This window comes from Colius striatus, chromosome 11, assembly GCF_028858725.1.
Source record: "Colius striatus isolate bColStr4 chromosome 11, bColStr4.1.hap1, whole genome shotgun sequence".
NCBI classification, from domain to species: Eukaryota; Metazoa; Chordata; class Aves; order Coliiformes; family Coliidae; genus Colius; species Colius striatus.
The window spans coordinates 27,793,016-27,818,163 of NC_084769.1; the positions used below are offsets into that span (position 1 = coordinate 27,793,016).

General features: G+C 37.7%; 1 protein-coding gene across 12 annotated transcripts in view; it reads left to right on the forward strand.

Annotated features, from left to right (window-relative positions):
* Window positions 1-22,680, forward strand: part of NBEAL1 (neurobeachin like 1) — a 94,295-nt gene extending 71,615 nt beyond the window's left edge. For 11 of the 12 annotated variants that reach the window (XM_062004557.1, XM_062004554.1, XM_062004558.1 and 8 more), the window contains 17 exons: window positions 341-436; window positions 533-657; window positions 1,898-2,038; window positions 2,135-2,265; window positions 4,579-4,688; window positions 5,260-5,377; window positions 6,090-6,187; window positions 6,501-6,617; window positions 7,051-7,140; window positions 7,458-7,567; window positions 8,184-8,356; window positions 8,802-8,896; window positions 10,771-10,887; window positions 11,563-11,724; window positions 12,766-12,914; window positions 13,591-13,726; window positions 16,207-22,680. In XM_062004557.1, the coding sequence (XP_061860541.1) occupies window positions 341-436; window positions 533-657; window positions 1,898-2,038; window positions 2,135-2,265; window positions 4,579-4,688; window positions 5,260-5,377; window positions 6,090-6,187; window positions 6,501-6,617; window positions 7,051-7,140; window positions 7,458-7,567; window positions 8,184-8,356; window positions 8,802-8,896; window positions 10,771-10,887; window positions 11,563-11,724; window positions 12,766-12,914; window positions 13,591-13,726; window positions 16,207-16,308 (2,070 nt within the window). In that variant the 3' untranslated portion in view covers window positions 16,309-22,680. Of the gene's footprint in view, window positions 1-340; window positions 437-532; window positions 658-1,897; window positions 2,039-2,134; window positions 2,266-4,578; window positions 4,689-5,259; window positions 5,378-6,089; window positions 6,188-6,500; window positions 6,618-7,050; window positions 7,141-7,457; window positions 7,568-8,183; window positions 8,357-8,801; window positions 8,897-10,730; window positions 10,888-11,562; window positions 11,725-12,765; window positions 12,915-13,590; window positions 13,727-16,206 lie in introns of those variants that run through there. The other variant, XM_062004565.1, reaches the window with a different exon arrangement.
* Window positions 22,681-25,148: the final 2,468 nt, after the last annotated feature.

Sequence of the window (25,148 nt, forward strand, 5' to 3'; positions counted from 1 at the left end):
CAGTACCTCTTTACCTGACTTCTACTTCTTACTTAATTCTGTTTTTCTTCCTTTTTTATTCTGAGACTGCTAGTTGTCTGCTGCCCTGTATTGAAAACCGTACTGCTGTCAATCAGGAGCACTATTTCAATGAAATATCGGTAGCACAGTCACTGAATCAAAGGGAAAATTAATTTGAATTTCAGTTGGAAGAAATTGAGTTTGGACTTGCATACCAGTCTTACAGCTTTTCACTTGCCAATAGGATCCTCTGGCAGATAAATACTGTCAAGACACATAATTTGCAGTAGGTGGGCTCTTTAATATATAGTGACTTCCATTGTATCTTTTTGTCCTTCAGAAATGGGTGAATAGAGAAATATCCAACTTTGACTATCTTATTCAGCTGAACACAATGGCAGGACGAACCTACAATGACCTTGCTCAATATCCTGTGGTAATTAAAAAAATCTTCCCCCCTCCAAAGGTATGTGTTGTTTCTAATTTGAAAGATGAATTTTCATCTCAATTTGATCTTTTTTTTTTTCTCTAGTTCCCCTGGATTTTAAGAGATTATACTTCAGAAGAATTAGACCTGAATAATCCTGCAGTCTTCAGGGATTTATCTAAACCTATAGGAGTGGTGAATGAGAAGAATGCTAATACTGTGAAAGAGAAGTATGTGTTTGAACCCTCAGATGTATTTCCCTGTCTTTGCTGAGCCTCCAGGCCAATAACACGTTTTAAAAATCAAGTCGTGACAGTGGAAATTTTAAAAGCCAGTTTTATAACATTACAGGTGTATTAACAAAGGTGGTTGTTTTTTGTTCCTGCTGCATTCAGTTTAGTTAACTTATATAGCTCTTAAAGGACAAAACTTACTGTTGGTAAATTTTTAGTTGTTTCTCACATGTGAAGATAAAAAAACTTAAAGGCTGTAGAAACAATTTAATGGCTCAGCAGCTTGTAGAGACATACTGTGTTTCATATCTCCTTCAGGATAAGGAATGTGAAATCATACCGATGAGTTGAGCTAGCTGTGCTGAGAGGTAGCATTGATCCTAAATTTCTGCTTCCTGCTTTTTTTTTCCAAGCACAGATTTATGATCTTTGAAGTAAAATGCAACTTGGTGGCTTCCAGCAACTCCTCTGTAGGTAGGAATAACAAGTATTGACACCCACACGTCAATGTAGCCATCCTTGCATTTTTTTTTGGTAGTGTGGGAAGCAAGTGTTTTGTCATACCAGATTGCACTTGTCAGGCATCTTGCAAAGCCAGCTTTCTTCTGAAAACTTGGAACGCAATCATTCTTTGAATGATTATGCTTTATCTCCATCTGTAATGAAATTGGTTCTCTAGCAGTGTGTTTAAGTATAATTTCTCTTACATTCCTCCGTGTCACAAGAACAGTAATAGCCAGATGGTACTTCGTACTGTAGTGAGTTTGCCAGGAGAAAAGGAAATGGACACGAGTGTTAAATAAATCTCTGTTTCAGGATGCAGAAACATCTCACACTTATTTTTAGTGAAAAAAACCCCAAACCTCTAATTCTTAAATCTTGCAGGAAACTGTCCTTTCAATAATAAGTACTCAGTTTTTTGTCTATTTTATAAATGGATGTTAAATCAATCCTGTCTTGCCATTTGTCCAGCTTCTGAGAGCAAATGCCTAGGGAAGAGTATAAGAACAGGTATGTGAAGGCTTAATCCAATGTACGCTTCTCTCTTTCACCAGTCTTTTGCATAGGGACTTTGTAAGTCAGACTTGGAATCTTCATATTAAATAGAACTCAATGTTATTTTTCTGTTACAGTTTGCTGTAATAGTTTATTCTGAATCCTTGCCTCCAGTGAGTGTAATTCCCATGTAAATAATCTGTAGTACTCAGTTGTATTCATAAAGTTGTATTTTTTTTAGATATGAGAATTTTGAGGATCCACTTGGGATGATTGACAAATTTCATTATGGGACACATTACTCAAATGCTGCTGGTGTCATGCATTACCTCATTCGGGTAGAACCTTTCACAACACTTCATATCCAACTTCAAAGTGGCAGGTATTTGCTATGAGAAAATAAGCAGCACCTCTTTTTTTTCTTCCTTATTTTACTGAGGGAATCATCAAAGTCTAACCTGAGCTATCTGATCCATAGATTTGACTGTGCAGACAGGCAATTCCACTCTATTCCTGCTACCTGGCAGACACTCATGGACAACCCCAATGATGTCAAGGAACTTATCCCAGAGTTCTTCTACTTTCCAGAGTTCCTGGAGAATCAAAATGGTAAACTGACTGCTCACAATATTCACATATAAAAATCTTCTTATATTCTTCAGGAAATAATTACTACAACTATTTGTGAATGCTGTGGAACACTTCTTATTTAAGCATTATAGTGTGCTTGTAGAAATCACTTAAATCACCATACTGGCTTCACACTGTTTAATAAAGACACCAGTTGTCTTAAGCACCAGCCTCATTGTTGTTCAAAATTGAGTTGAGGGCTTAAAGGTGGCTAAAAATAGTGTTGTTTGTCTCATGTAAAATGTCAGAGGTGCTCATTTGGACGTTTGAAAAACAAAAGACAATAGTTAATACTGATTCAATAGTTAGCAAAAGTTAATACAGATTGATTAGTATTCTTTTTAGTGGGTTCATTGGGTGATAGAGCTTGGACATCTTCAAATACATGAGGTCTTATATTTGTTCCAGACAACCAGTTTATTTTTTGCTCATTGCTGTTGTCTTCCAGTGCAACATGGCTTTACTGAGGCAAAGTCGTGTTTGACCAACCCCATAGCCTTTTATGAAGATGCAACCAGGGGGATAGATGGTGGATGTGGTTTATCTTGATTTCAGTAAAGCATTTGACACCATCTCCCACAGCATCCTGGCAGCAAAACTGAGAAAATGTGGGCTGGATGATCAGGTAGTGAGGGGGATTGTGAACTGGTAGAAGGAAAGAGATTAGAGTTGTGGTCAGTGGGGCAGGGTCTAGTTGGAGGCCTGTGTCTAGTGGAGTCCTTCAGGGGTCAGTACTGGGAACAGCACTGTTCAATCTATTCATTAATGACCTTGATGAGGGAACAGAGGGCACTGACAGCAAGTTTGCTGATGATACTAAACTGAGGGGAGTGGCTGACACACCAGAAGGCTGTGCTGCCATCCAAAGAGACCTGGACAGGCTAGAGTGTTGGGCAGGGAGAAATCTAACGAAGTTCAACAAGGGCAAGTGTAGAGTCTTGCATCTCGGAAAGAATAACCCCATGTACCAGTACAGGTTGGGGAATGAACTGTTAGAGAGTAGTGTAGGGGAAAGAGACTTAAGGGTCTTGGTGGGCAGCTGGCTGACCACGAGCCAGCAATGTGCCCTTGTGGCCAAGAAGAGCGATGGCATCCTGTATTAGAAGGGCTGTGGTGAGAAGGTTGAGAGAGGTTCTCCTCCCCCTCTACTCTGCTCTTGTGAGACCACACCTGTGTCCAGTTCTGGGCCCCTCAGTTCCAGAAGGACAGGGAGCTGCTGGAGAGAGTTCAGTGCAGGACCACAAAGGTGATGGAATGGAGTAACTCCCTTCTGATGAAAAGCTGAGGGAGCTGGGGCTCTTTAGCTTGGAGGAGACTGAGGGATAGCGTCATTAACGTCTCATTAAGGTCTCTTCTTGCCCTTGAGATTCTGTGTGATTCTATGTTTTGGTACTCATCAAAAGAAAAAAAAAAACCTGACCTGTTTCACTAGAACGTAATGCTGATTGAAGAGACAACAAACCTGTCTTCTGAGACTCCTAGCCATTTTTTAACTCATATTTATTGCATAGAGAATTGGTTTTCTACCTATGAGATAAAAATGAATTTCTGTGCTTGTGCTACTTCTAATTTAGTCTGCTAGATACAACCTCCTGGAGTTCTGCTAGCTACAGTCTACTAATTTTAGCTACAGTCTGCTAGCTACAGTCTACTACTTTTATATTCTTATAAAATTTCAAGTTATAAAAATTGGAAATGTGCAAGTCACACTTTCAAAAGTCATTTAGTTATTTATAGTTGTTTTAATGAAAGCTGGTGGGGTTTAAGGCTTCTTGACAGCCTCAGTTCTGCAGCCGTTTAAACCTATATGTAACTTCATTCTTATTGATAGTGATAATGAAATGTTTTGGCCCCTTAATCCTGGTAAAACAAAGCAAATGCAGATATGTTTACAGATTGGTGTGTAAATGATTAATGCTACTTTAAGGCTAGATCTTGAGCTTTGAAGTCATTTAGATATCTTGGACAATTCGTATCTTGTATCATTAAAATCATAGAATCATAGAGTGGTAGGATTGGAAGGGTCCTTTAGAGATAATCTAGTCCAACCCCCCCTTGTAGAAGCAGGTCCACCTAGATCAGGTCGCATAGGAAAATGTTCCATTTTAAACATTAAAGAGTAAAATTTAGTCTCCTATGTCAGTGGTAAGGTTACTGGAGAAGCGTTTACATTAAGAATTTTTTCCTTTCTCTTTTCCACTGAAAATGAATGCTTTTTAGTCTTTATTGAGTAATCAAGGTATTTGAAATATTTTGTAGTAACTCTTAAAATTCTCAAAAATTATTCATTAGATTTTAACTTGGGTCAGCTTCAAATATCCAAAGAGGTGGTGAATGATGTTATTCTCCCGAAATGGGCCCACTCCCCAGAAGACTTCATTTATAAACACAGGAAGGCTCTGGTAAGATAATGTTTATCAAATACTTCACATATTGCGAAGTAATGATAAAGAAATTACACCTACACATTGTCACTGTGGCTTAAGTGTAAAGTACTGGGACTATGAACTAAAGTTGTGTTTATATGTGACGTTAGAAGTACCATTAGAACTTCCAGTTAAAAGCACTGTACATGTCAGTAAAATCCTCAAAAGTAAAAAAGAGAGAGCCTGAAGGTACTAATCCTTTGACTGTTGGCTGTCATAGGGGATAAGATGCAGAATTAGGTGGTTTTAGGCAATAAGACCCATTTGTTTTTTTCTTGAAGATGTTGGGAACTAGCAGTTTACCTTCCCTTTCACAGCTGCATTTCGGTGGTCCACATGTGCTGCATTGCTGTATTCATTTCCTTTCTTACCTAGCAGTTATTGCCTGTAGCACATGTGGGTAGTCTTATGCTTCTGCTCTATACATTGGTATGTACCTAGTTTGTGGATACTCTTAGTTTAGGAATTAAATCTCTTTCACAGAAAGTTGCAAATACTCAAGAAGGGAGCGGTACTTCTCTTATAAGAGCATTTTTTTACCTTCTAGGAATCTGAGTACGTTTCTGCACATCTTCATGAATGGATAGATTTGATTTTTGGCTACAAGCAGAGAGGACCAGCTGCAGTGGAGGCACTCAATGTGTTCTATTATTGTACTTATGAAGGTACATAGCAGTATACTCTCTTGTCATTGTCATCAGACTTGTGGATTTTCAGTATTAGATGGAAAACTCCTGGTTTATGAGCATACTGTACTGTGGCCTATATCAATACAACAGAACTATAGATGTAATATGCATGACTTGTAATTTATCATCAAATAACCGTAATATTTGATGTTCTGATTGGAAGTTGTGAACCTGAACTGTTAAAAGTTGTTTGTTTCTTTGTTTTTTTTCTTTAAAGGGAGGCTGTTACAGTTGCTTGTAGTTTGTTTCTAAAAGTGCTTGGGAGGTTTTGTTAACTTCTGATTTGCTTGCGTAAAAGCGTTTTTGGGAAGAGGTTTCTGTGGTTTAGGAGTCAAGGCAAGTTGCTTATAACCAATGACTATTGAAGACAAATATTAGACTGTTAATTCCAAAGCGAAATTTGGGTAGCTTTTGTGTGCAACTTATTGCATGAATGAAGTATATTAAGTTTTTTTTATAAGACCAAAGGCTGCAATTCTTACACTTATGGATACACTTAAAATCCCAAGTGCAGAGTGGAGTTCTCGGGTCATATTTCTTACAGAGACTTTTTTTGGGGTAAAAGCTGGTAATGTTACTGTTAAACTAAGTATTGCAACATTTGGTGACCGTGTTGGTTTTCGATACCTTGTTTATATTATGTTATTTTCCCTTTTTCCTACCTTTCATTCTTCTGGTTGTGATCCAGGGGCAGTGGACTTGGATGCACTAACAGATGAGAAAGAAAGGAAAGCTTTAGAAGGGATGATAAATAATTTTGGGCAAACTCCTTGTCAGCTGTTAAAGGTAATGGTCTTTGTTCCCTCTCAATCAGACCTTTGTTGTTAAGTCCAAATGAGTTACAAAGGACTTCTGAAAAAAGTGAAAAGGTAATGGTTTGTAAGATAATGGTTTGCAATTTTAAGGAACTTGGCACGTTACTGTTTGTAAAGGTCCCACTGATGAAAATTTTGCGTACCGTTTTTAAAAGAAGTTAATGTACTTTAAGAAGGGAAATAAGGTGTTTACCCCTTGATTGCTAGTAAGATTGAATATGTTATGTGATGAACAAATTAATAAATTTGTCAAATTTGACATTCTTTCACATACTGTCTCCTAGGAGCCCCATCCGCAAAGGCTGTCAGCAGAAGAGGTACTGCAAAGACTAACTAAAAGTGATACCTCTACTCTGAATCTCTTCCAACACCTCACTGAGCTGAAGTCGTTCTTCATAGAGGTAGATGTGTTACTTGAAACTGCTTAAAGTCTAATCTGAAACAAAAGGTCACAACCTAGATGAAGATAAACTTGCTTCCTCTTTAAAGAAAATATTTTACACCACCATGTGAATAAAATGAGCTCTGGCTTTGTAGTTAGCTTTATAGAGGCTGAATCCCATAAATTTTTGATGTTTGAGTATGAAGCTAGCCACCACACCAAGAAAGTGAAGAACATTATTGGTAGTATCTGAAGACTCACTGAACTTGGTAGCAAAACTCACTGGTTCAGGATAGAGCCAGGGTTTTATTTCTGGTATTTGTGACAGAGTGTACCTGCATGAGCAGAAGATGTAGGTACTAGTGCCTTAGAGTACTATATGGATCTGACATGGATTCCAGGGGCTTTGGGTGTTGGGTATAATCAGACCAAAATCATGTCCTTTTTCTTAGGGAATCAGTGATGGTGTGCCCATTGTCAAAGCTGTTGTCCCCAGGAATCAGTCACGTTCCTTTATTTCTCAGGGAAGCCCAGAGATCCTGGTGAGTTGCATGTGTCAATACTGTTCTGAAACTGCAGAGAGTAAAACAGGTTTTTTTTCATACAGCTCGTAGAGAAATGCTTGTTAACTGTTCCTGTTCAAATGTGTTCCTTTAACCTATAATGAATATCAACTGTTAGTTTAACATGCCATGTTAGTTTTTTGTTAAATGTTGGAGAGCCTGGGGTGTGTGTGTTTTTCCTCTTTGTGGTAAATTCCCAAGAAATCCATGCTAGACTTTATGCATGCTCCATTACCATCCCAGGCAAGCAGAAAATGTGCCTCTGGGTTTCACTGATTTTTCTATCAAACTCTTAGGTAACGGCGAGTCTGAACTGCGTTATTGGAACTCACGGTTGGCTACCTTACGATAAAAATATCTCCAACTATTTTACATTCATCAGAGATACCACAGTGACAAATCCCAAGTAAGCAAATGATGATGAGAGGTGCAGATGAATGCACCTACAGTAATGAAATACAGTAATTGTTGGACAATCAGTGGATTGTACTGGTTTTATTGTCTGAATTTTCACCCAAGAATGCGTCTTCTGATGTTCAGTGATATTAGCTCTAATCTGTAATGCTGTTCTAGTAAAGAGTTAAGTGGGATTTCAAGGTTCTTAATTTTTAGAGCTACTTCTATTTTTTTTTTCCTCATACCAATCATAAAAACTCCTCTTGCAATCTGAAATAGGCAATCTTTGCATTTCCTTAGACTATAGTGCAGAGATATGTGGTGGTTTTGTTTCTTTGATTTTTAGAAGATTATTTTTTCTTTAAAATTATTGATACCTAATAGGGACGTGAGTTATCAAATTGTGTAAAAAACAGATCTAAGGTTAAGTCTAGTTTACACTTGCTGATGGCTGTGGGACTTTCGCCATGGATATCAGAGAGGGCAGAATTTCACGTATTGCTTTTTTTTTTTAGATATAGCCTTTTCTCTAGATGGAAGTCCTTATAAATTTTTAAGGATATATTAAGTGCAAAATGTATTGATTTCAACAAGGTTTCTCTTAACTGCTCATCATTTGCCTACAGAACACAACGTAATATGAGTGGGCCTTTTGCACCTGGACTGGAGATCACCTCCAAGTTGTTTGCTGTATCTCATGATGCAAAACTGCTGTTTAGTGCAGGACACTGGGACAATAGTATCAGAGTGACATCTCTTGCAAAAGGCAAGCTGATCGGACAGCACGTCAGGCACATGGGTTAGTAACTCTTTATACTATGAAATGAAAGACTTTATGTATTTACCCTGATATTTGGACTTTTTGGAAAGAATCGTAGCCACTTGGGCAGACAAGCATAGCATTTATAAAGGAATGACAGCACAAGAACAGGACAACACTTGGACTGTGATTACATGTAAATGTTGAGCATGGGTTTTTAGTCATTGTAATGATCGTTTAATGTAGTTTCAAAATAAGACTTGACTGCTGTTTTTAGGTAGTAAAGTTGATTGAGTCAGGATGGTACATCTGACTGTGCAATGACTTTGTTGTTTAATACAGTCCCATCAGCCCTTATTACAGTGGGACATTTCATACTGACTGCAAGTCAGGATATATTAACATATTATGTGCACATTCCTTCTCTATGGGAGAATAGTCTTAAATATCTATGATAAGTTCCTGTTTTCTTTCCTTCATCTAGATATTGTAACTTGCTTGGCAATAGACTACTGTGGAATCCATTTAATTTCAGGCTCCAGAGATACCACCTGTATGATATGGCAAATAGTTCAGCAGGTAGGTTATTCAGGCGTACACTGAGAAGCAGTTTCTGATGTGATTATTTTTTGGTGCTTTTGTGATTTCCAATGATGGTTTGTTGATGCCTCTTTCAAGTTTGCAGGTAAGATCGTCCGCTAAAATTGATAAGCTTTGTGATTTTTGTTGCTCCCATTGTTTTCTGTGTTTGAAATACTAAGTGTACACATTACTTACTGTATAGCTGAAGTACAGTACTTTAGAGGCACTCTTAAAGATTTCATAGGTTATTTTTGGGATAGGCAAACATTATCCTCCATTGTACAGATAGATGAATGGAAGAAAAGTGACACTGCTTGAGACTACCAGAATGAGTCAGAACACTGTTAATAGTTGAGGATTTTTGCATTTCTAGGCTACTGTTCACTCCAGTAATCTCATTTCAGTGTTGTTTCTTCTGTGGAAAGTACTGATGACTACACTAGGAAGACGATGAGCAAAGGCAATGCTAGTCTGATACCTTGATTGATGCTAACGTTTTAGAATTCTTTAATACTGGTTGTGTGCTTCCATATAGTGAAAGGGATTGTGTGATGTATGTGCATACTTACACTCAAAACATGATGCCGTTGTTATGTGTTTTAAATGTTCATTTCTGGTTGCTGTGCTATCAGATACACAATTAGGATTAACTGCAGGGGAAAGCTGTCATGTCATGTCATTTGGTGAGGTCACCTTATTCTTGTCATTGAACTAAAGTCAACACATTAAACTAGTGCAGTGGTGCACAGCTGCATGTGTTTTTGTGGAAGCTGTCTTAATTTATAATTCTTTCCAGAAGTACTTTGTACCAGTGGTGTGTGGTCAAAATGGTGGGACCTTAGTGGTCACATCAGTATTTCTTTTTTGTCTCAAGTGAACATAAACATTGGAAATATTTTTGTTTATTCATCTTTTCAGTGTGAGTTTAGTAAGTTGATTTCTGGAGATTATCTTTGTTTAAAATTACTTTTAATGTGGATTTTTTTGTAACGTAATGGATATATAAATTATGTTAAGTGTAAATTTTTCTTGTGATAGTTTTATCTTTGTCTTTACAAAGTGGCAGCAGTGGACTACATATTATCACTTTTGTTCTATTTTTCTGCTCTGTGTTGTCAGCTTCTTTCCCAAGCTCTCTCTTTTTATACGTGTTCTTCATTCCTGCATACTCAGGCTTTCAGGGCTTGGTTAGCAGTCAGATTTCTATACAGAAATGAGAATAAATAGTTTTCTGCAGAACTATTTACTGTACCTTATCTCTAAGCAAAGGTTTTGCCTTAGAACTGGTTTGAGAATGAGTCTGTACTGAGTAATTTTATCATCCTGCAGTCATGTGGAAAAATTAGTATTTGTAATAAGCATTATTGCAAGATTTCCTTTGCATGTCATACTATTGGTAGTCTCTGAGAAGGATTATTTTTTACTTCACCATAGAAAATGGAACAGAATTGCTGTAATTTTAAGCAAAATAGCTTTCCACTTTAAGTTTGCCTGTTAATTCCAGGGTAAACTCTAAGAACTGTGCAAGCCCTAGGTACTTATGTGAAGAAATAGTGGGTAGATGGGTGGGCAAGCAACTCCTATCAAGGACTGCTTGCTGTCTCCCTTGCACACTTTGATATCTGAGGAGTAGAAGCAAGTCAGCTGTCTTGCCCATCCATATGGTAACATGATGCCCATTCATTCTTGTGATATCAGTAAATAAGACTGATGACATTAAATTGAAATTGGAATGGCTGACTTCGGCCTTTGGTTTTGGCCTATGTCAAATATACATCTCGCATAACTGATACTGAATATACCAGAAACTTATTTTTTGTTTGTCCTTCAGCTGCAAGAGAATGTGTCATTGCACTTTTTATTACTCTCAGGGAGGAGTGCCTGTAGGCCTGGCACCTAAGCCATTACAGATCCTTTATGGGCATACCGATGAAGTTTCGAGTGTTGGCATCAGCACAGAACTGGATATGGCAGTGTCAGGATCCAGGGTAAGCATCTGCATACGTCTTCCTGCTTTGACTCTACTTCAACCATAGAGCATGTTTGAAGTTGATTAAGAATGATACAAAAAATGTGGCTATTTTATCATGATGTTCACCATCCTTGTGTGTCAAGATGACAGGTGCCATCTCCCTTGCTGTCTCCTCAAATCAAGCTGTCTCAAACTGCTCTGCACATAATAGGCCTCAGCTACCATGTGTTATTCTGCACAGATGAGCTTTAATGTGTGTGGCCTTATTTGAGATCTTCAGCTTCTCATAGAAACAATTTTGTGACATTTTTTTCTTTCCTTCCTTAAACTTGAAGTTCTGTGGAGCTTATTCATACTCTACCTTACTGTGCTACACTGGCAGGCTGATGAACTCTGACTCTGTACTGCACATAATGATCTCTCATAAATGTGACCTACAAAATGGCAGATTTGCTGCCTGTCCACCCCCCTCATGTCCTGTTTGCATTGTTTTTTTCATATGCCTATAGTACATGGCCTTGAGGGCAAGACGTCTTTGGGCAGAGTTCTCAGTGCGCAGGAGTCTTGATCTCCAGTTAAGGATTTAAGTGCTTTCAAAATATTCCCTCTGTACTTAAATTTAAATACTCTTTCTGTGTGTTGTGGTAACTTACTTGCTGAGTAACAACTTACCTAAATTTGGTTGCTGCAGGATGGGACCGTTATTGTCCGCACTGTTCGGAAAGGTCAGTACGTGAGGACTTTGCGACCGCCTTGTGAGAGTTCTCTCCTGCTGACTGTTCCCAATCTGGCTGTGTCTTGGGAAGGCCACATAGTTGTCCACACCAGCATAGAAGGAAAGAGTACTCTTAAGGTACTTAGATTCATGGAATACCTCTGTTTCTTTAACATAAAACATTAATCATAAATGTTTGTAACTACCCTTATTTCCTCATGTAATGAGGCATTTTGAGCATGCTGTGTCTGTTTCCTTTTTTTTTATTCCACTAGCTAGTGTGAGCAAACTTTGATTACAAGATAAATCACAGACTTACCACACTCTTTTAAGTTTCATTAACATCTCCAAACACCTGCAAGGAAGATGCCCAAGCGTGCACTAATGAATCTTCCTGGAAGAGCTGCAGGGAAATTGAACTCTAGAGGAAATGAGTTCCACTGCACATAAGCAGAGGCTTGTAAGAGAGGCAGTTCTGATTCAAGATGCCCAGTAACTACACTGATGTTTCTTAGATTTGGATTGAAGAGACAACTGTAACGTTTGCAGTGCAGCTTATTCTGTCATTGAGTAGCTGTGTAGTTACTTTAATAAGGGTGGCTCTTGTGATTTCTATGAGCATGGGAAATTTCTTGGAAGACAAATTTATTGGGAAGATGGGGAGAAAAAAGACTAGGTTAATGTCAGGCTAGAAGAACTTCAGGTGGTCATGTTAGCTGCATCTTCAATTCATAAAAAAACCATTGCATTGTCCAGAAAATGCTTTTAGATCTAGCTCCTGCTGCTGCTCAATTTGGGGTGGGAGGAGGGAGCTCAGTAAGGCTGAAGATAAGCATACTCTCTTCCTTTCTTCTTCCTTAACCAAACTCCCTTATAAATTAGGGACTTGTCTGTGAAATTGACAGATGTTTCCAGAAAATTTTGAGTTGATTAGATGGGTGGATGAGATGTTACCATGTTACAGTCAGAGGTAATGAGGAATAACTTCAAAAATCTCCATACAAGACCTGGTACACACACTGCATATAGGCTCAGTACTTGTGTCATTAAAGAATTGTCAGCAATGTTGCCTGTGGGTTATTGCCCAATTTTTAGCTCCTGTTAATGAGCTAAAGATACAAATAATACACTCTTAATTCAGTCAGTATTCTGTGAGTGATTCATTTTTGATCTGTTCAGGATAAGAATGCGTTACATCTCTATTCTGTCAATGGAAAGTATCTGGGATCTGAGACTCTGAAGGAGGAAGTGTCAGATCTGTGCGTGACTGGCGAGTATATTGTGATGGGCAGCTTACAGGGATTTCTTTCCATTCGGGATCTCTACAGGTAATGTACCACCATTGGTAATTTATTACCAAGATGCAAATATAAAGGCTGATTGAGAAATGGCTGTGTCATGTAGACTTTGCTTGGTGCTGTAGGTGATAGGCTATTGCATTTTCCTTTGTTACTGAAAAAACTCTGTGGGGGAACTAAGATATAGAGAAAAGAAAAATGAGGGGCTGTAACAGACCCTTTTCTTCAAAGGCGTTTATCCCAATTACACACTTCGAACTGACAGAATTTAAGAAGACATCTGTCTGACAACTACAAGGTGTGATTGTACCCATGTCCAGTTAGCCCAGCAACTGCAGGATCAAGCCTAATGTAGTTGAGCTTTAAACTCCAGTTACTGCTATGCTGTGTAGAGCTCTGTTGCCCCTCGGGAATGATCTTTGTCACTTAGGCAGTTGTGGGACTGGTGTTGCTCTTCTTCAGTGAAAATATTTTTAATTTGCTGACTTATCCATCCATGCCTTTTCTTAATTTTGGAGCTTTATTCTGGAGTACAATTAGATTGTTCCTTAGGAGTTTACAAGAATTGAAATTGCAGACTGGCTCCTTGAGAAACTGTGTTCTATAGCACATCCTGTGGACAGCAATTTCACCTACAGTGTGAGTCTTTGGCAGTATATGCAAACAAATACATGATATGCCTTCTCTTTGTGGTTTTTCATTTCAGCCTGAGTCTGAGCATCTCCCCCTTAGCCATGCGACTGCCAATTCATTGCATTTCTGTCACCAAAGAGTACAGCCACATCCTTGTTGGCTTAGAGGATGGCAAGTTGATTATCGTTGGTGTTGGCAAGCCAGCAGAGGTAAAACCTACCATCAAGAACTTTTTCTACCGAACAGTGGGAAGTTCACTTATTTCTGCTTTCCAGTTGAGCAAGAGGTCTCCTCTATGGCAGGGTAAATTTAAGAGCAAGTTTCAGTTTTCAGTGGGAAAGAAGTAACTGTTGAGACCGCTCTACTGAAATTTCTCATTAAAAATCAGAAGAGTGTAGGGATCACAGACGAGAAGCTCAGCTGGACTAACTTCCAGACTTTATCATTCACATCTGAATAAGCAAAGTCATAGTAGCTAACCTTTCTGAACATGATAGTGTTGTCAGCCAGTTTTTGATGAAATCATTTTCCAGAAGACAATTGAAATTGAGGAAGAGCCAAGCTACTTACTTTATTTTTGTATGGTTTCTGTCAGCTATCTTTTAATATGCACTGATTGACATTGGGGAAAAATATTACTTCTTTCTGTTGAGAGTCTCTAATTGCAATGCACCAAGAATCACTTTTGTAGGTTCCCAATATTCTCTGTGATCCATATGGTGAATATAAACTTGTTGGTACTGCATATGCACTATCAAGTACAGAGCATCCATCTGTCAAATAGCTATGCCAAATTTTCATGTCCAAAACACAGCATTCAATTTAAGTACTTCTTGTCATGACTTTCAAAGCACTTGAGTTAGCTTAAACCTGCTAAAATGTGTTCAGCACTTTTGCATGACCTTTAGTACATGCCAGAAAAGTGTGTCTTAATTTTATTTTACATTTTTAATTGTGAAAACAGAGCAACTTTATTTGCCAGTATTTTAAAATGTTTTAGCTAGGACATGCATAGTTTAATATTTTAAATAGACTTCACACAACGGTAGCCTGATTTTGCATGCAGTGGGTGCAGAGGGGAGATTCCACTGACTTCCAGTTGGACAGCTTTTTCCTACTACAGAGCTGACAGCGCTGCTTATTATGTGGTTAAACATATATTTGTAACAGCAGTTTTGAAGTCACTGTCATTTCTCAGCTTACTATTCTGTAGAAAAGATCTTTTGTAGACTGGAACCTATGTGTATCACTAGACTGAAGGCTTTCTGTTCTCTTATTTTCAGTGCTTAATCATATCTATTTTTCTAACTATGGAGAAAGTGTTGTTTCAAAGACTGGATTCCTTTTATGAGTGTAGAGGCTGATCTGCAAGTTTAATATCTGTGTAAACAGCTTTTAAAAAACAAAACAAAACAAACACAGCATAAAAACCATTATGTCCCAGATATTCTAGTTTTCTAGAAATGCCTTAATGGCATCCATCTGTATATTTGAAAAGCACACATATGTAGGGTATTGATTTGATTTATTTCTAGTTTGGAAGGGATATATTGATTACTAGGCAGAAAATAGTGTTGTAGTTCTGGCTTTTGGTGGTGATACTGATCCTTAGGATAAAGGGAGAAACTGACCTTTATTGTGCGTTAAGTGAACTGCTGCTTGGTATCAAGATTGTCCTTCGGTGTTTCTGCATTGACAGTATCCAGTGTGAAGCGAAGTATAATGAATGCTTTTGTGTTTTTAACAATTACTTAGCTGTTTTGGAAGTTGCAGAAATCTGGAGAATTACCAAGTTAGTGTTAATCCCTGTCAGCACTGTACCTTTCTAGAACACTGCTGCTCTGATGATACAGTTCTTAAGTATGCTTAATTTGTAGTACTAATTGCTGGGAACTGTTGTGAAACTTGTGCTGTTAAGGCATGCATCTTATTTATGAAACTGCAAGGGATTTCCTAACCTGATCAGCTGCTAAGTCGATCACTACTGGCCAATCATAAGCCTTGTGCTTGAGGAATAAATTGAAACATTCTCTTACAAATTGTTGTCAGATTGCAGACCTATCAGATGCTGGATTTAATACGGTCTGTGGTTGCTTGTTATCTTTTACTTATGGAATATTCAGTATGAAATATTTCTTGTTAAGGTTTTACTCTTGAGTGCTTCACACAGGATCTTTGGAAGACTGTGAATTTGATACCAGGAGATAACCTTTCTCTCTTTCCTTCATTCTGCCATCACTGCCCTGCTGCATTTTGGTTATCTTTTCCTTTTCACTTCTAGCGATTTCTGTTTGAAATCTGTAAAATAAAAATGTCCTTCCTTCTTCTTGGGTTCATTTTTGCTTGATATTCACCGCTTTTTTACTTCCTATCAAAATAGCAGTCTAAACACTGTTTCTAAGCCATTTGAAGTAGGCTAAGTATTAAGTGCGCATCCTTGGCAATATCCCTTTAACTGTTCAAAATCAGAGAAGACTGTGATTAGTGTTTTGTCTTGGTTTCTTGTCCCAAGAATCATCCCTATGTGTAACTTTTGGTTTGTTTTCAAATAATTTTTGTTGGTGTGATTTTTGTTTATGCAGTACACTGTAGTGTCTGCATTTCATCAGAATCAGTGTCTGAATTCCTTTTTAATTTATCCACCTTATCCCTTCCCCCTCCTTTTGTTTTCTGAATTACTTTTAAACAGATGCGCTCAGGTCAGCTTTCCCGAAAGCTGTGGGGATCAAGCAAACGGCTCAGCCAGATTTCATCAGGAGAGACTGAATATAACACTCAAGATTCCAAGTGATTGCTGCTTCTACCTTCTCTCATGGATTCCAGAAACATGTTTCTTTTGGTCACTTTAAATGTGTATCTCAACTTTTAGGGGCTTGGTTCCTAAGTCTGATGATGACAAACCTGGGAGAGGTATAGTAATAAGCATATGTACTCTTGCAAGTTAGCTTGCTTGCATATTTTTTCTTAACTGTGTTGACTTGATCACAGCAGAATCCCTCTCTAAGTAGCTGCTAAGAACTGTGTTTCAGAAAAAAAAAAGTGAAGAAAAACCAAACAACGTAAACACTCCAAACCCAAGCTTGCTAATTGAATTTAAGATAAGTAGCATTTGATTTTAAGCTGAGAAGAGCCAATGCTTCGTGATCACAAAGATGATACTTGGCTTTGCTTTGACAGCATTGCAATTCCCCAAGAGTAAATGAAAATTCTGGCAGTTGCAGTGGTCTAATTCAAAACTAGGGTAGCTGACAGTTATGACATTTTCAATACCTTTTTTTTTTTAGCCAAATGAACAATTTATTGTAATTTATTCCTGTAAATGGCTATTGCTATCTTCTTTTGTTTAGTTCCAGTTTTAGGGTGTTCTGCAAGGGACATCTGTGTTGCACTACTTGATTATCATTTTAAAATAATGAATAACTTCAGATGAATTGAAAGTGGTGAAGGAGCTAAAGGAGGTAGGAAATACTTGCTGCTGAAAATTATTTATGTTGTCAAGTTGACTAAGACACACACCAAGAAATCCTATGATATGTTAAATATCCTGAAGAAACACAGAGGAAGAGTCAATATCGATATAGGTCCAAGATCAATCTGCTTCATTAGTAAGGCAACTCCTACAAACAAAAGACAAATTTCCACTACACAGTCACGTAAACAACATTGCAACGCAATTTAATTAATTATTGCCTGTTTGTTTCTTGGCTTGGCGTTCACTAAACCAGTTGTTAGCAATATGGAGGCATTTTTTTTCTGTAAAAACAATCAGGGAAACAGATAATGTATCCATTTTCAAGATGTGTTTAAGACCTGGAAAAAGAAACTATCAGATCCTTATGTGTGCTATATTCAACAATATATTTATGGGGTGTATGCTATATTTTGGAGAAGCCATTACTGATTTTTTTGGGGGGGAGAGGAGTGTTAGTGATATGTGATGATAGAACGGTGTGTGTGTTCCTATCATTGTGACCTTTTAATAATGTTAATGGATAAACCCCATATTGTTAGAAAAGCCTGGTGCTGAGGAGCACATACAAACTGGGTGAAGGTATGTGTGCATGTGTATATATGTGTGTATGTTTGTGTATATATATGTATATACATGTATGTATGTCTATTAAAAGGAAAAAAATACTATGAGGTAAGGGGACTATAGATAAAAGGCAGAGCTATAAGTGATTGTTACCTAGTATGTTCCCTTTTGGCTACCCCTTTCTTCCCTCTACCATCACTTTTCTTGTTATTTTTATTTATTTATGGAAATGAATGTGTGTTGTATCTCCTATAAATGTTATCAGATATTCCCTGTGGCTGGGGAGCTGTTGGACTACCTGAGGAACTCCATATTGTATCTCATTTCATTAACTTTTAGCATAATATATATGAACTTTGTAGAAGTAGTAATACCTCCAATACCCTGCAAAAGGATAAGAATTGTTTTCTCCTCCTCAATTTCTTTCCTAGGGAAAAAAAAAAAGTCTTAGTGGCTGATTAGTGTGTTCTGTAAAGAAAGTTGTGTTGCTTCTTCTTAACTTTCGTAAAGGAAATAATAAATCAGACTAGTGAACAAGTGGGTCTGTGCATAGTTGCAATATTCTAACTAATCACTGTGACAGACTGGATTGTCTGGAGTTAGGAGAAAAGAATTACTTCCCTGAGTTACTTGCCAAGAGAGAAGAGAGTGTTGCATTTCTAGAAGTAGAGTAGTGTGAGTTTTGGGGTTTTTTTTTCCAGGCTCCATATGTGTAAAAAAACCCCCACATTACATATTTTCAAATAAGTTATGGAGAAGTAAAAAAGTAGTATTTTTAATCAATTATCTATCCAGTAAAAACACTAAGAATACTCTGAAAGTATTGTATATATGAGAATGTGAACTAAGTTAGTCCATTGTGATTTCATGAAGAGAGAGCTTTTTCCAGTTCAGAAGAAAGTCAGCTCAGAAAGTGAGATTTTACTGTAATATGGGAAGTTGAACTCATTTGGGGCATTGAGTTGATGTTTTTTTTTATAAATATACATATGTGGTCTGTTTAAATGTGTATATGAGGTAAAATGTTTACTTGCAGGGGAGAGGACAGGAAATTACTTTGAGTCAGGCTAGCAGAATCAAGTAGAAAAATTGAAGAGGTTTTGTAGTGTTTGGTGAGAGCACAGCTTTCTGTCACTTGCACAGTGGGGTTCACACAGGAGTTTGAAAACAGCATATTGTGAGTTACGTATGTTTATACAATAGTTTCATTCATGGTTGTGGTAGTTTAATATTAAAAAATACTGGATACACTGTTGTCAGCTTACGTAAAATACGATGTATTTGCAATAATTAGGGATGAAATGTTATGGTGGAGAGCTTTGCTATTCGAATATCATCATTTCAGTGCATCACAAGTGTTAAGTGATCTTCACAAATATGTGAGTCAGGTTTAAATATGGACAGTTCTTTGGCTTTCATCTTAAGGGTACTTTGTGTTCAGCACAAAGCAGTGGCAGCAGAATGAAGATGGGGACAGGTGAGCTCTGAGCTGCTTCCTACACTTCATGTTCTAGGTAGAATGGCAATGTCTATTGCCTTTTGATCTTTTATCTGGTCCTTGAGGATGGGAGGCATACACCATCCCACGCTTAGCATTCTTGCCAGAGGCCCTCTAGAAAGACTCCCATAGGTTTGAAGGTCTGCACTTTGCCTTTATCTAAAACTAGCTGTAAATAAAAGATATAGGTCTGAAGTGTGAGATTTAACTGGTATGTTGTTTCTTTTGGTTTTAACTTATTTGTGTATATCTCTTCAAAAGGAGAAAATAATGTTTCTGATCAGCGTTTACGTTGGTTCAGCTGCAGTCTGTTGTGCAGTGTACTGTGACTTAGTGAACTGACTTTCATAATTCTCCAATTTCTTCAAATCAAAAAAGCTTCTGATTACATCTGTTTTTTTCACATAGTATTGGTGAAATAAGGTTCTCCTTTGTTTTTTAACTAAGATTTATTTAAGTAAAGTAAAGCTGTGAGTCAAGAGAATCCTGATTAGAAATTCAGAATAAGCAAGTCTTAAGCAACGGTTGTTTCATAACACTACATTTGTCAAGATTGTCTTGGTGGTATCTTCTTAATTTCTGGAACAACCCTTAGGATATTTATCAAAGTTTAAGATATACTTATCTTTGAAGCTGAGTGAGTAAGAAAGAGTGTAAATATATATATATTTCTAAAGGAAACTGAAAACTCTCTCTTCATACCTGTATGTAAATGAGATCAAGTAGTTAGCAGTATATGTAACTTCTCTGTAGCACAATTTTGAACTTTCATACCAAAGGATGATATTTAGAAGACATCTCTCCTTTATTTCAAGTCAAATCCTTGTTAAATATCTCTTTATCAATTCACTTATATTGCCTGATAATATTTTTAGTTGTTTTTTTGTCTATAGTGAAGAATCTCATCTAGCCTCTGAAGGTTTTGTACTACACAAGCATTCAGAAAGTGCAATGTTTGCTGTTCAAGTTAGCATCTGACTGATGCATATTATTCTGTATCCATGTACCTATCTAATACTCACAGGATATATAGAAACCACGTCTTCTATCATTCATGTACCTTACCAACACCAGCACAAAATAACAATCTCAAACTAACTGCACTTCTCCTGATGCGCATATTGGGTTTTAGGAAGCCTGTTTGATTATTAACAGAAAAATCAAAACAGAAACCCAAGCAGTAACACCCCACACATATTGCAACTGATTTGCTAATCTTCAGCATTGATATAAACAATTTTTTTTCCCCCCTGATATACTTTAGACCATGAATATCATCACAAAACAAGTTTATCAAAATCTTTACAGGCTATAAATAGTCTAGTCTGTTGGGTGCTTTGTAAGGATCTTCTTTAAAGTTATGTTTCCATGTCATAACTTCTGTTATGAAGTGCAAAGAACTAACTTTGTGCACTGTAAAAGTTTTGTTTGAATCTGAAAACAGTCCTACATCAGTTTTCTTTAAGGTAATCCTGCAGGAGTGATACATTCATTTGTAATCCACAATAATAAGGTAGGTCTTCTAACTCTTGCCTTAGTCAATGGGAACTGTATACCTCACTTCCCTGGTCCATGTCTCCTTCCCGTTTTCTCTGGAAGTCTTTCCCAATCTCAGTTAGCAAAATCATTAGAAAGTATATGTACAGCAACCAAATACTTTACAAAGCTTTCACTGTGTGCATATATTTAGTTGAAAATGTACATCTGTATATGGATTATGGTATGCTAGGGAGCAGAGGAGGTGTTAGTCTCCTTTCACTCCTGCATTGAGAGCTTGCTCTGTGTTGTCACCTGAAGGTACTCCTCTCTTCCACTGTTAAAGGCACCTTGCTGGATAGGTTAGATGCTGAGGCTAGGCACTGGGAATACTTTTTTTTTTCCCCCTCTTTCAAAGAAACAAAAGCAAAACCCCTCCAAAATCCCTACCTTGTGTATCCCAGTGTGAATGGAAGATCTGATCTAATAAATACTGGTAGATGAGAGCACTACATAGGGCTACTTTAATTGGGTGCAAAATTAAGCACCTTCTTCATTGCTTTCTAGAATAGGCTTTTCATGCTAAAAAGCTAATGTTTTAAAACCTGTGTCAATTTCAGCTGTTGACACCCAATAGTCTCCTTTGGAGGAGAGAAATAGTTTTTGTGCTGTCACAAAAACTTCATTGTGTACTCATGTTAGAGTCAATTGAAGTGTTTGAAATGTCTTTCCTCCCAAGGAGATGGATTCTCCTTCCTACTAATTGCCCTTGTTAGCACGAACTTTTAAAAGAAACAAGGGATTTCTGAGAAGCTACTTGCAGTTAAAAAGAAAATTGTCTCCTTCTTCATTGTTAGTCATTAGATGTCTGAATGCAGAAAGGTCCCTGAGTAGGATGCTCTGCACATTTTGAGTTGAGTGCTCTTCATCATCCTGCAGTCTTGAGGACCCTATATGCTTAAACTGCTTGTAGTGTTTAATCAAAGGTTTGCTTTGGTTTTAATTCACCTTTTTGCTGTGCACCTGTGGAAGAAAACTGATGTGCCTTTCATTAGTTACCACTTACCCAAATGTTCCAGATAAAACAGGTGTTTCACTTCTTCAGGAGAGAGTTCCTCTGCTTGTGTGTTCTGTTTTTGTCTGTTGGACTTGAGGAATTTGACAAGTATTTTGAGAGCTTAGATCTGTGATTATACTCAGCACAGACACAATTTCATAACATGTCTTCTGTCTCTGCACAGAGGCATGACTGTCAGCATAGATTATACTTTAAAGCTGCTAAGTTGTTTTGAGATTGAAACAGAAAACATCTGGTCAATATATCATAGATCTAACAGAACATAGAGCCCACTTGTTTAGTTAGCTTCCTGTGTAGTCCTCTTGAGGGAGACATATTTTTTTGCCTTGGTTACTTTAAAAAATCATCTTGGTTACTTTAGAAAATCATCTAGTCTTGCACCTGCCAGTACTGCTTTAGTCATATGTAGCTGTGAGCTGTTGCTTAAGGAAAACCGTGAGGGAAACTTGCCATACGTGTTCTGAATCATTCCTTCACTATGCAGGGGCATCTTAATACAAAATTAGCGAAATGCTGTTTGTAGGACTTGCCTCCCTTTGGTCAGTGTTTCTTGATGGAAGCTGCAACGCTACTCAGTTTGCCTCTTTTTCTAAAGTTAATGAGGGAGTGGAAGCCAAGGCCTCACAGCAAGTTAACCATTTCTTCTGATAATTCTTACAGTTTGTGCAATTATGTGATGACAAATAGATTTTTAAATGCCAAAAATGCCTTTTTAAAGAGTTAAATGTTAGGTCTAAGGAGTGTTGGAAATATGTACTTTCAAAAATGAGCTCTTAGGCACTGTAATGAATTTGCTGTCAATCTTCTGTGCAATATCTTTTTCCCTTCTGGGTGCTTTAAGAGTATACTGTATGTCTTACTTTGTTTTGATTGGTATGTTTTAAGAGTGTGTATATTGGCTAATGATGGATTTTTTTTTTTCTGTACAGCATGGTGGAAGATGTTTTAAAATTTTGCACTTTTCTAGGATTTGCAAGTTTGTAACCTGAAAATTTTTAACATGCACACTTTTGTATATAATTAGCATTGTATGTATTTAACATGAGTCTGAAGCAAATAAAAGTAATTGAATGCATTTTTCCCTTTTATTAATAGTACAAAAACGAAACTAATAGTGTGGGGAGTGCACCAAAAAAGCAGTTGTTTCATTTAGCAGGTAAAACTAGGCAGCAGGAGCAACTGACTCCGTGTGCTGTCTGAGTTGTGCTAAAGTAACTTTTTTTGGTGGGGAAGGAATCAAAGTGGATCCATGAATGCACAGACCCTTTCATACTAAGAATAGCTATGATTACTCAAGTATTGCAATAAAAGTAGTCTTTTTGCAGGAAGGAAAGATATCTGAGACATGAAGTGGGGTGGAGAAAAGAGACTACTACTGCATATTTTTTATTTGTAAAGCTAAAGTTCTCCACGAACCCTGGAACTAGAAATACCACTTTTTTTTTCCTCCTCACTGTCTTCCCATATAGTGACTTGTGCTGTAGAACATGCAAGGCTACAGATTCTGGAGATTACTGTCAATCAGAAGGAAACTGAAATCTGTTCCAGGCTCATGTTCAGTTGGTTTCTTACCCCTGTAAACAAGACAAACCATGCTGTGAGCTTTAACAGGAGCTAGGATACTGTGTTTCCATCTGTTATTAGGGATAGAACGAGGAATCCTTCTTCATAAGAAGCAGAGTTGTGACTCCCTTCCTTGCCTGCATTGTGGAACAATAGATATTCAATTTCTTAGTTATGTTCTAAGGACTAAGGACATAAGTTCTTTTTTCTAGAATTCAATGCTTTAGGGCCAAACTGGCATTCCGCTGGCCTTCTATAACAGGGCTGATTACTGGGGCTCTTCTGTGAATAGTAACTATAGTTTGGAAACATAAGCATCAGTGGATGGGATGCCATAGTGCTTACCAGGTTAAGTGAGGTATCCCTTAGAGTGCTGTCGTACTGCCTGCTCCTTTGGAGCATAAAGCAATACTCATGTTTTTTCTCAAAGAGAAAAGAAAGGAAGGGATTAACTTCTGACATAGGGGACAGGCAGCATGCGCTGGGAGTCTCACAGAAGCATCTCTTCTTTTTTATCTGAAAGAAGATATTGATTCAAATGAAGCATTTACCTCAAAAACAAACGTGCTCCTGTCACTCCGTGCAAGGTCGCTTTGTTTCCTTCCACTAGCAGCATTGCACCTTCCCGCAAGCCCTAACATAGGTGGAAACATTAAATATTATTGTCAAGCCATCTGAAAGGCCAGAATGCTTGTCATGCAGGCCAGTCCTAGTGCAGCTCACCGTGACTACATTTGCTATTTCTAATAAAGATGCCAAAGCAAAATTAGGTGAGTTTATCTTTGTTTAGAAGATGATTTTCTTTTTTATTTTACTTTTCATTTTTAAAGGAGAAACCACTAGGGAGAAAAGTGTGTGGTTTTTCCACAATTACTTGTGCTACCACCATTCTGAGATCCAGTTTGAAACAAGCACAAACTTCATACTCCAAGCTCAATCAGAAGGTCAGGAAACCCAGAGGTCCCATGTGTTCAGACAGACATACTGTAATTATGAACATGTTACTGAATGAGCAAATTCAGAAACCTACAGAGATTAAAACAAATGTAAGGAATATCTGCAAAAAGACTAAAAAGAGATGTCTTAATATCTGCATGCACACCATCTCCTATATACAACATATGACTGGTGGCCATTGACTGAAAAGATCAGATCTGCCCAAAATATGTTTGGCAGCAGGACTCCAAGCATCTAATAATCTAGAATGCATTTTATTTATTCTGACCTATTTTCTGCAAGTGAGCAAAATCAAGGCTGAAGCTCTTAGCAAGAATATACCTAGCCTTGAATGCCCCAATTCTGTAAAAGTTGCCAGGCAGGGGAACCCACACTGAAAGCTATGGAGCACATTTAAAGTGTTTGTCATGCTACAGCCATGAGCCTTCTGACTGGAAACTGCTACTCACCAGAACAGGAGGGGTGTTTGGTTCTTCATGATATTGGCGAATTCTTTCCTCTCTTGTCTCCTGCAACAAGTATAGACTTAGCTGCTCAGGCAGTAATGCAGGACTTGGAGTGTGACGTGGAGCGATTTCATAACATTAAACAAAGTAGGCACTTTCCCTCAAGCAGAATGGAGTGGCAGGGAATTACTTAAACAGGAATGTGTTGTACCCTTCATCACTAGTGGTGGTTGCTGCAGGGTGATCAAACATAATTCACACAATCCCAGCTCTAAAAAGCCTTAAAACTTACTTCTACTCAATTCATTCAACCTTAAAAAAAAAAAAGTTTGTTTAAATGCTGTTTCTCTTAAGGTCACCCTCAGAACAAGAGCACTGAGGAACATGGTGGAAGCAAACGCCTGAGATGACACCTTCATGAAAGAGGGTATTGAACCATGGAGTTCCACTGATGAAATATCTGCTTGTTTGTCCTGAAGTAGGTATTCCACTGAAGAATTTTCTCCTGTGAACAGCACTACCATGTTTCCTGAGGGCTTGCTGGTGAACTGAGCAACAGTAGTTAAAGAAATCAAAC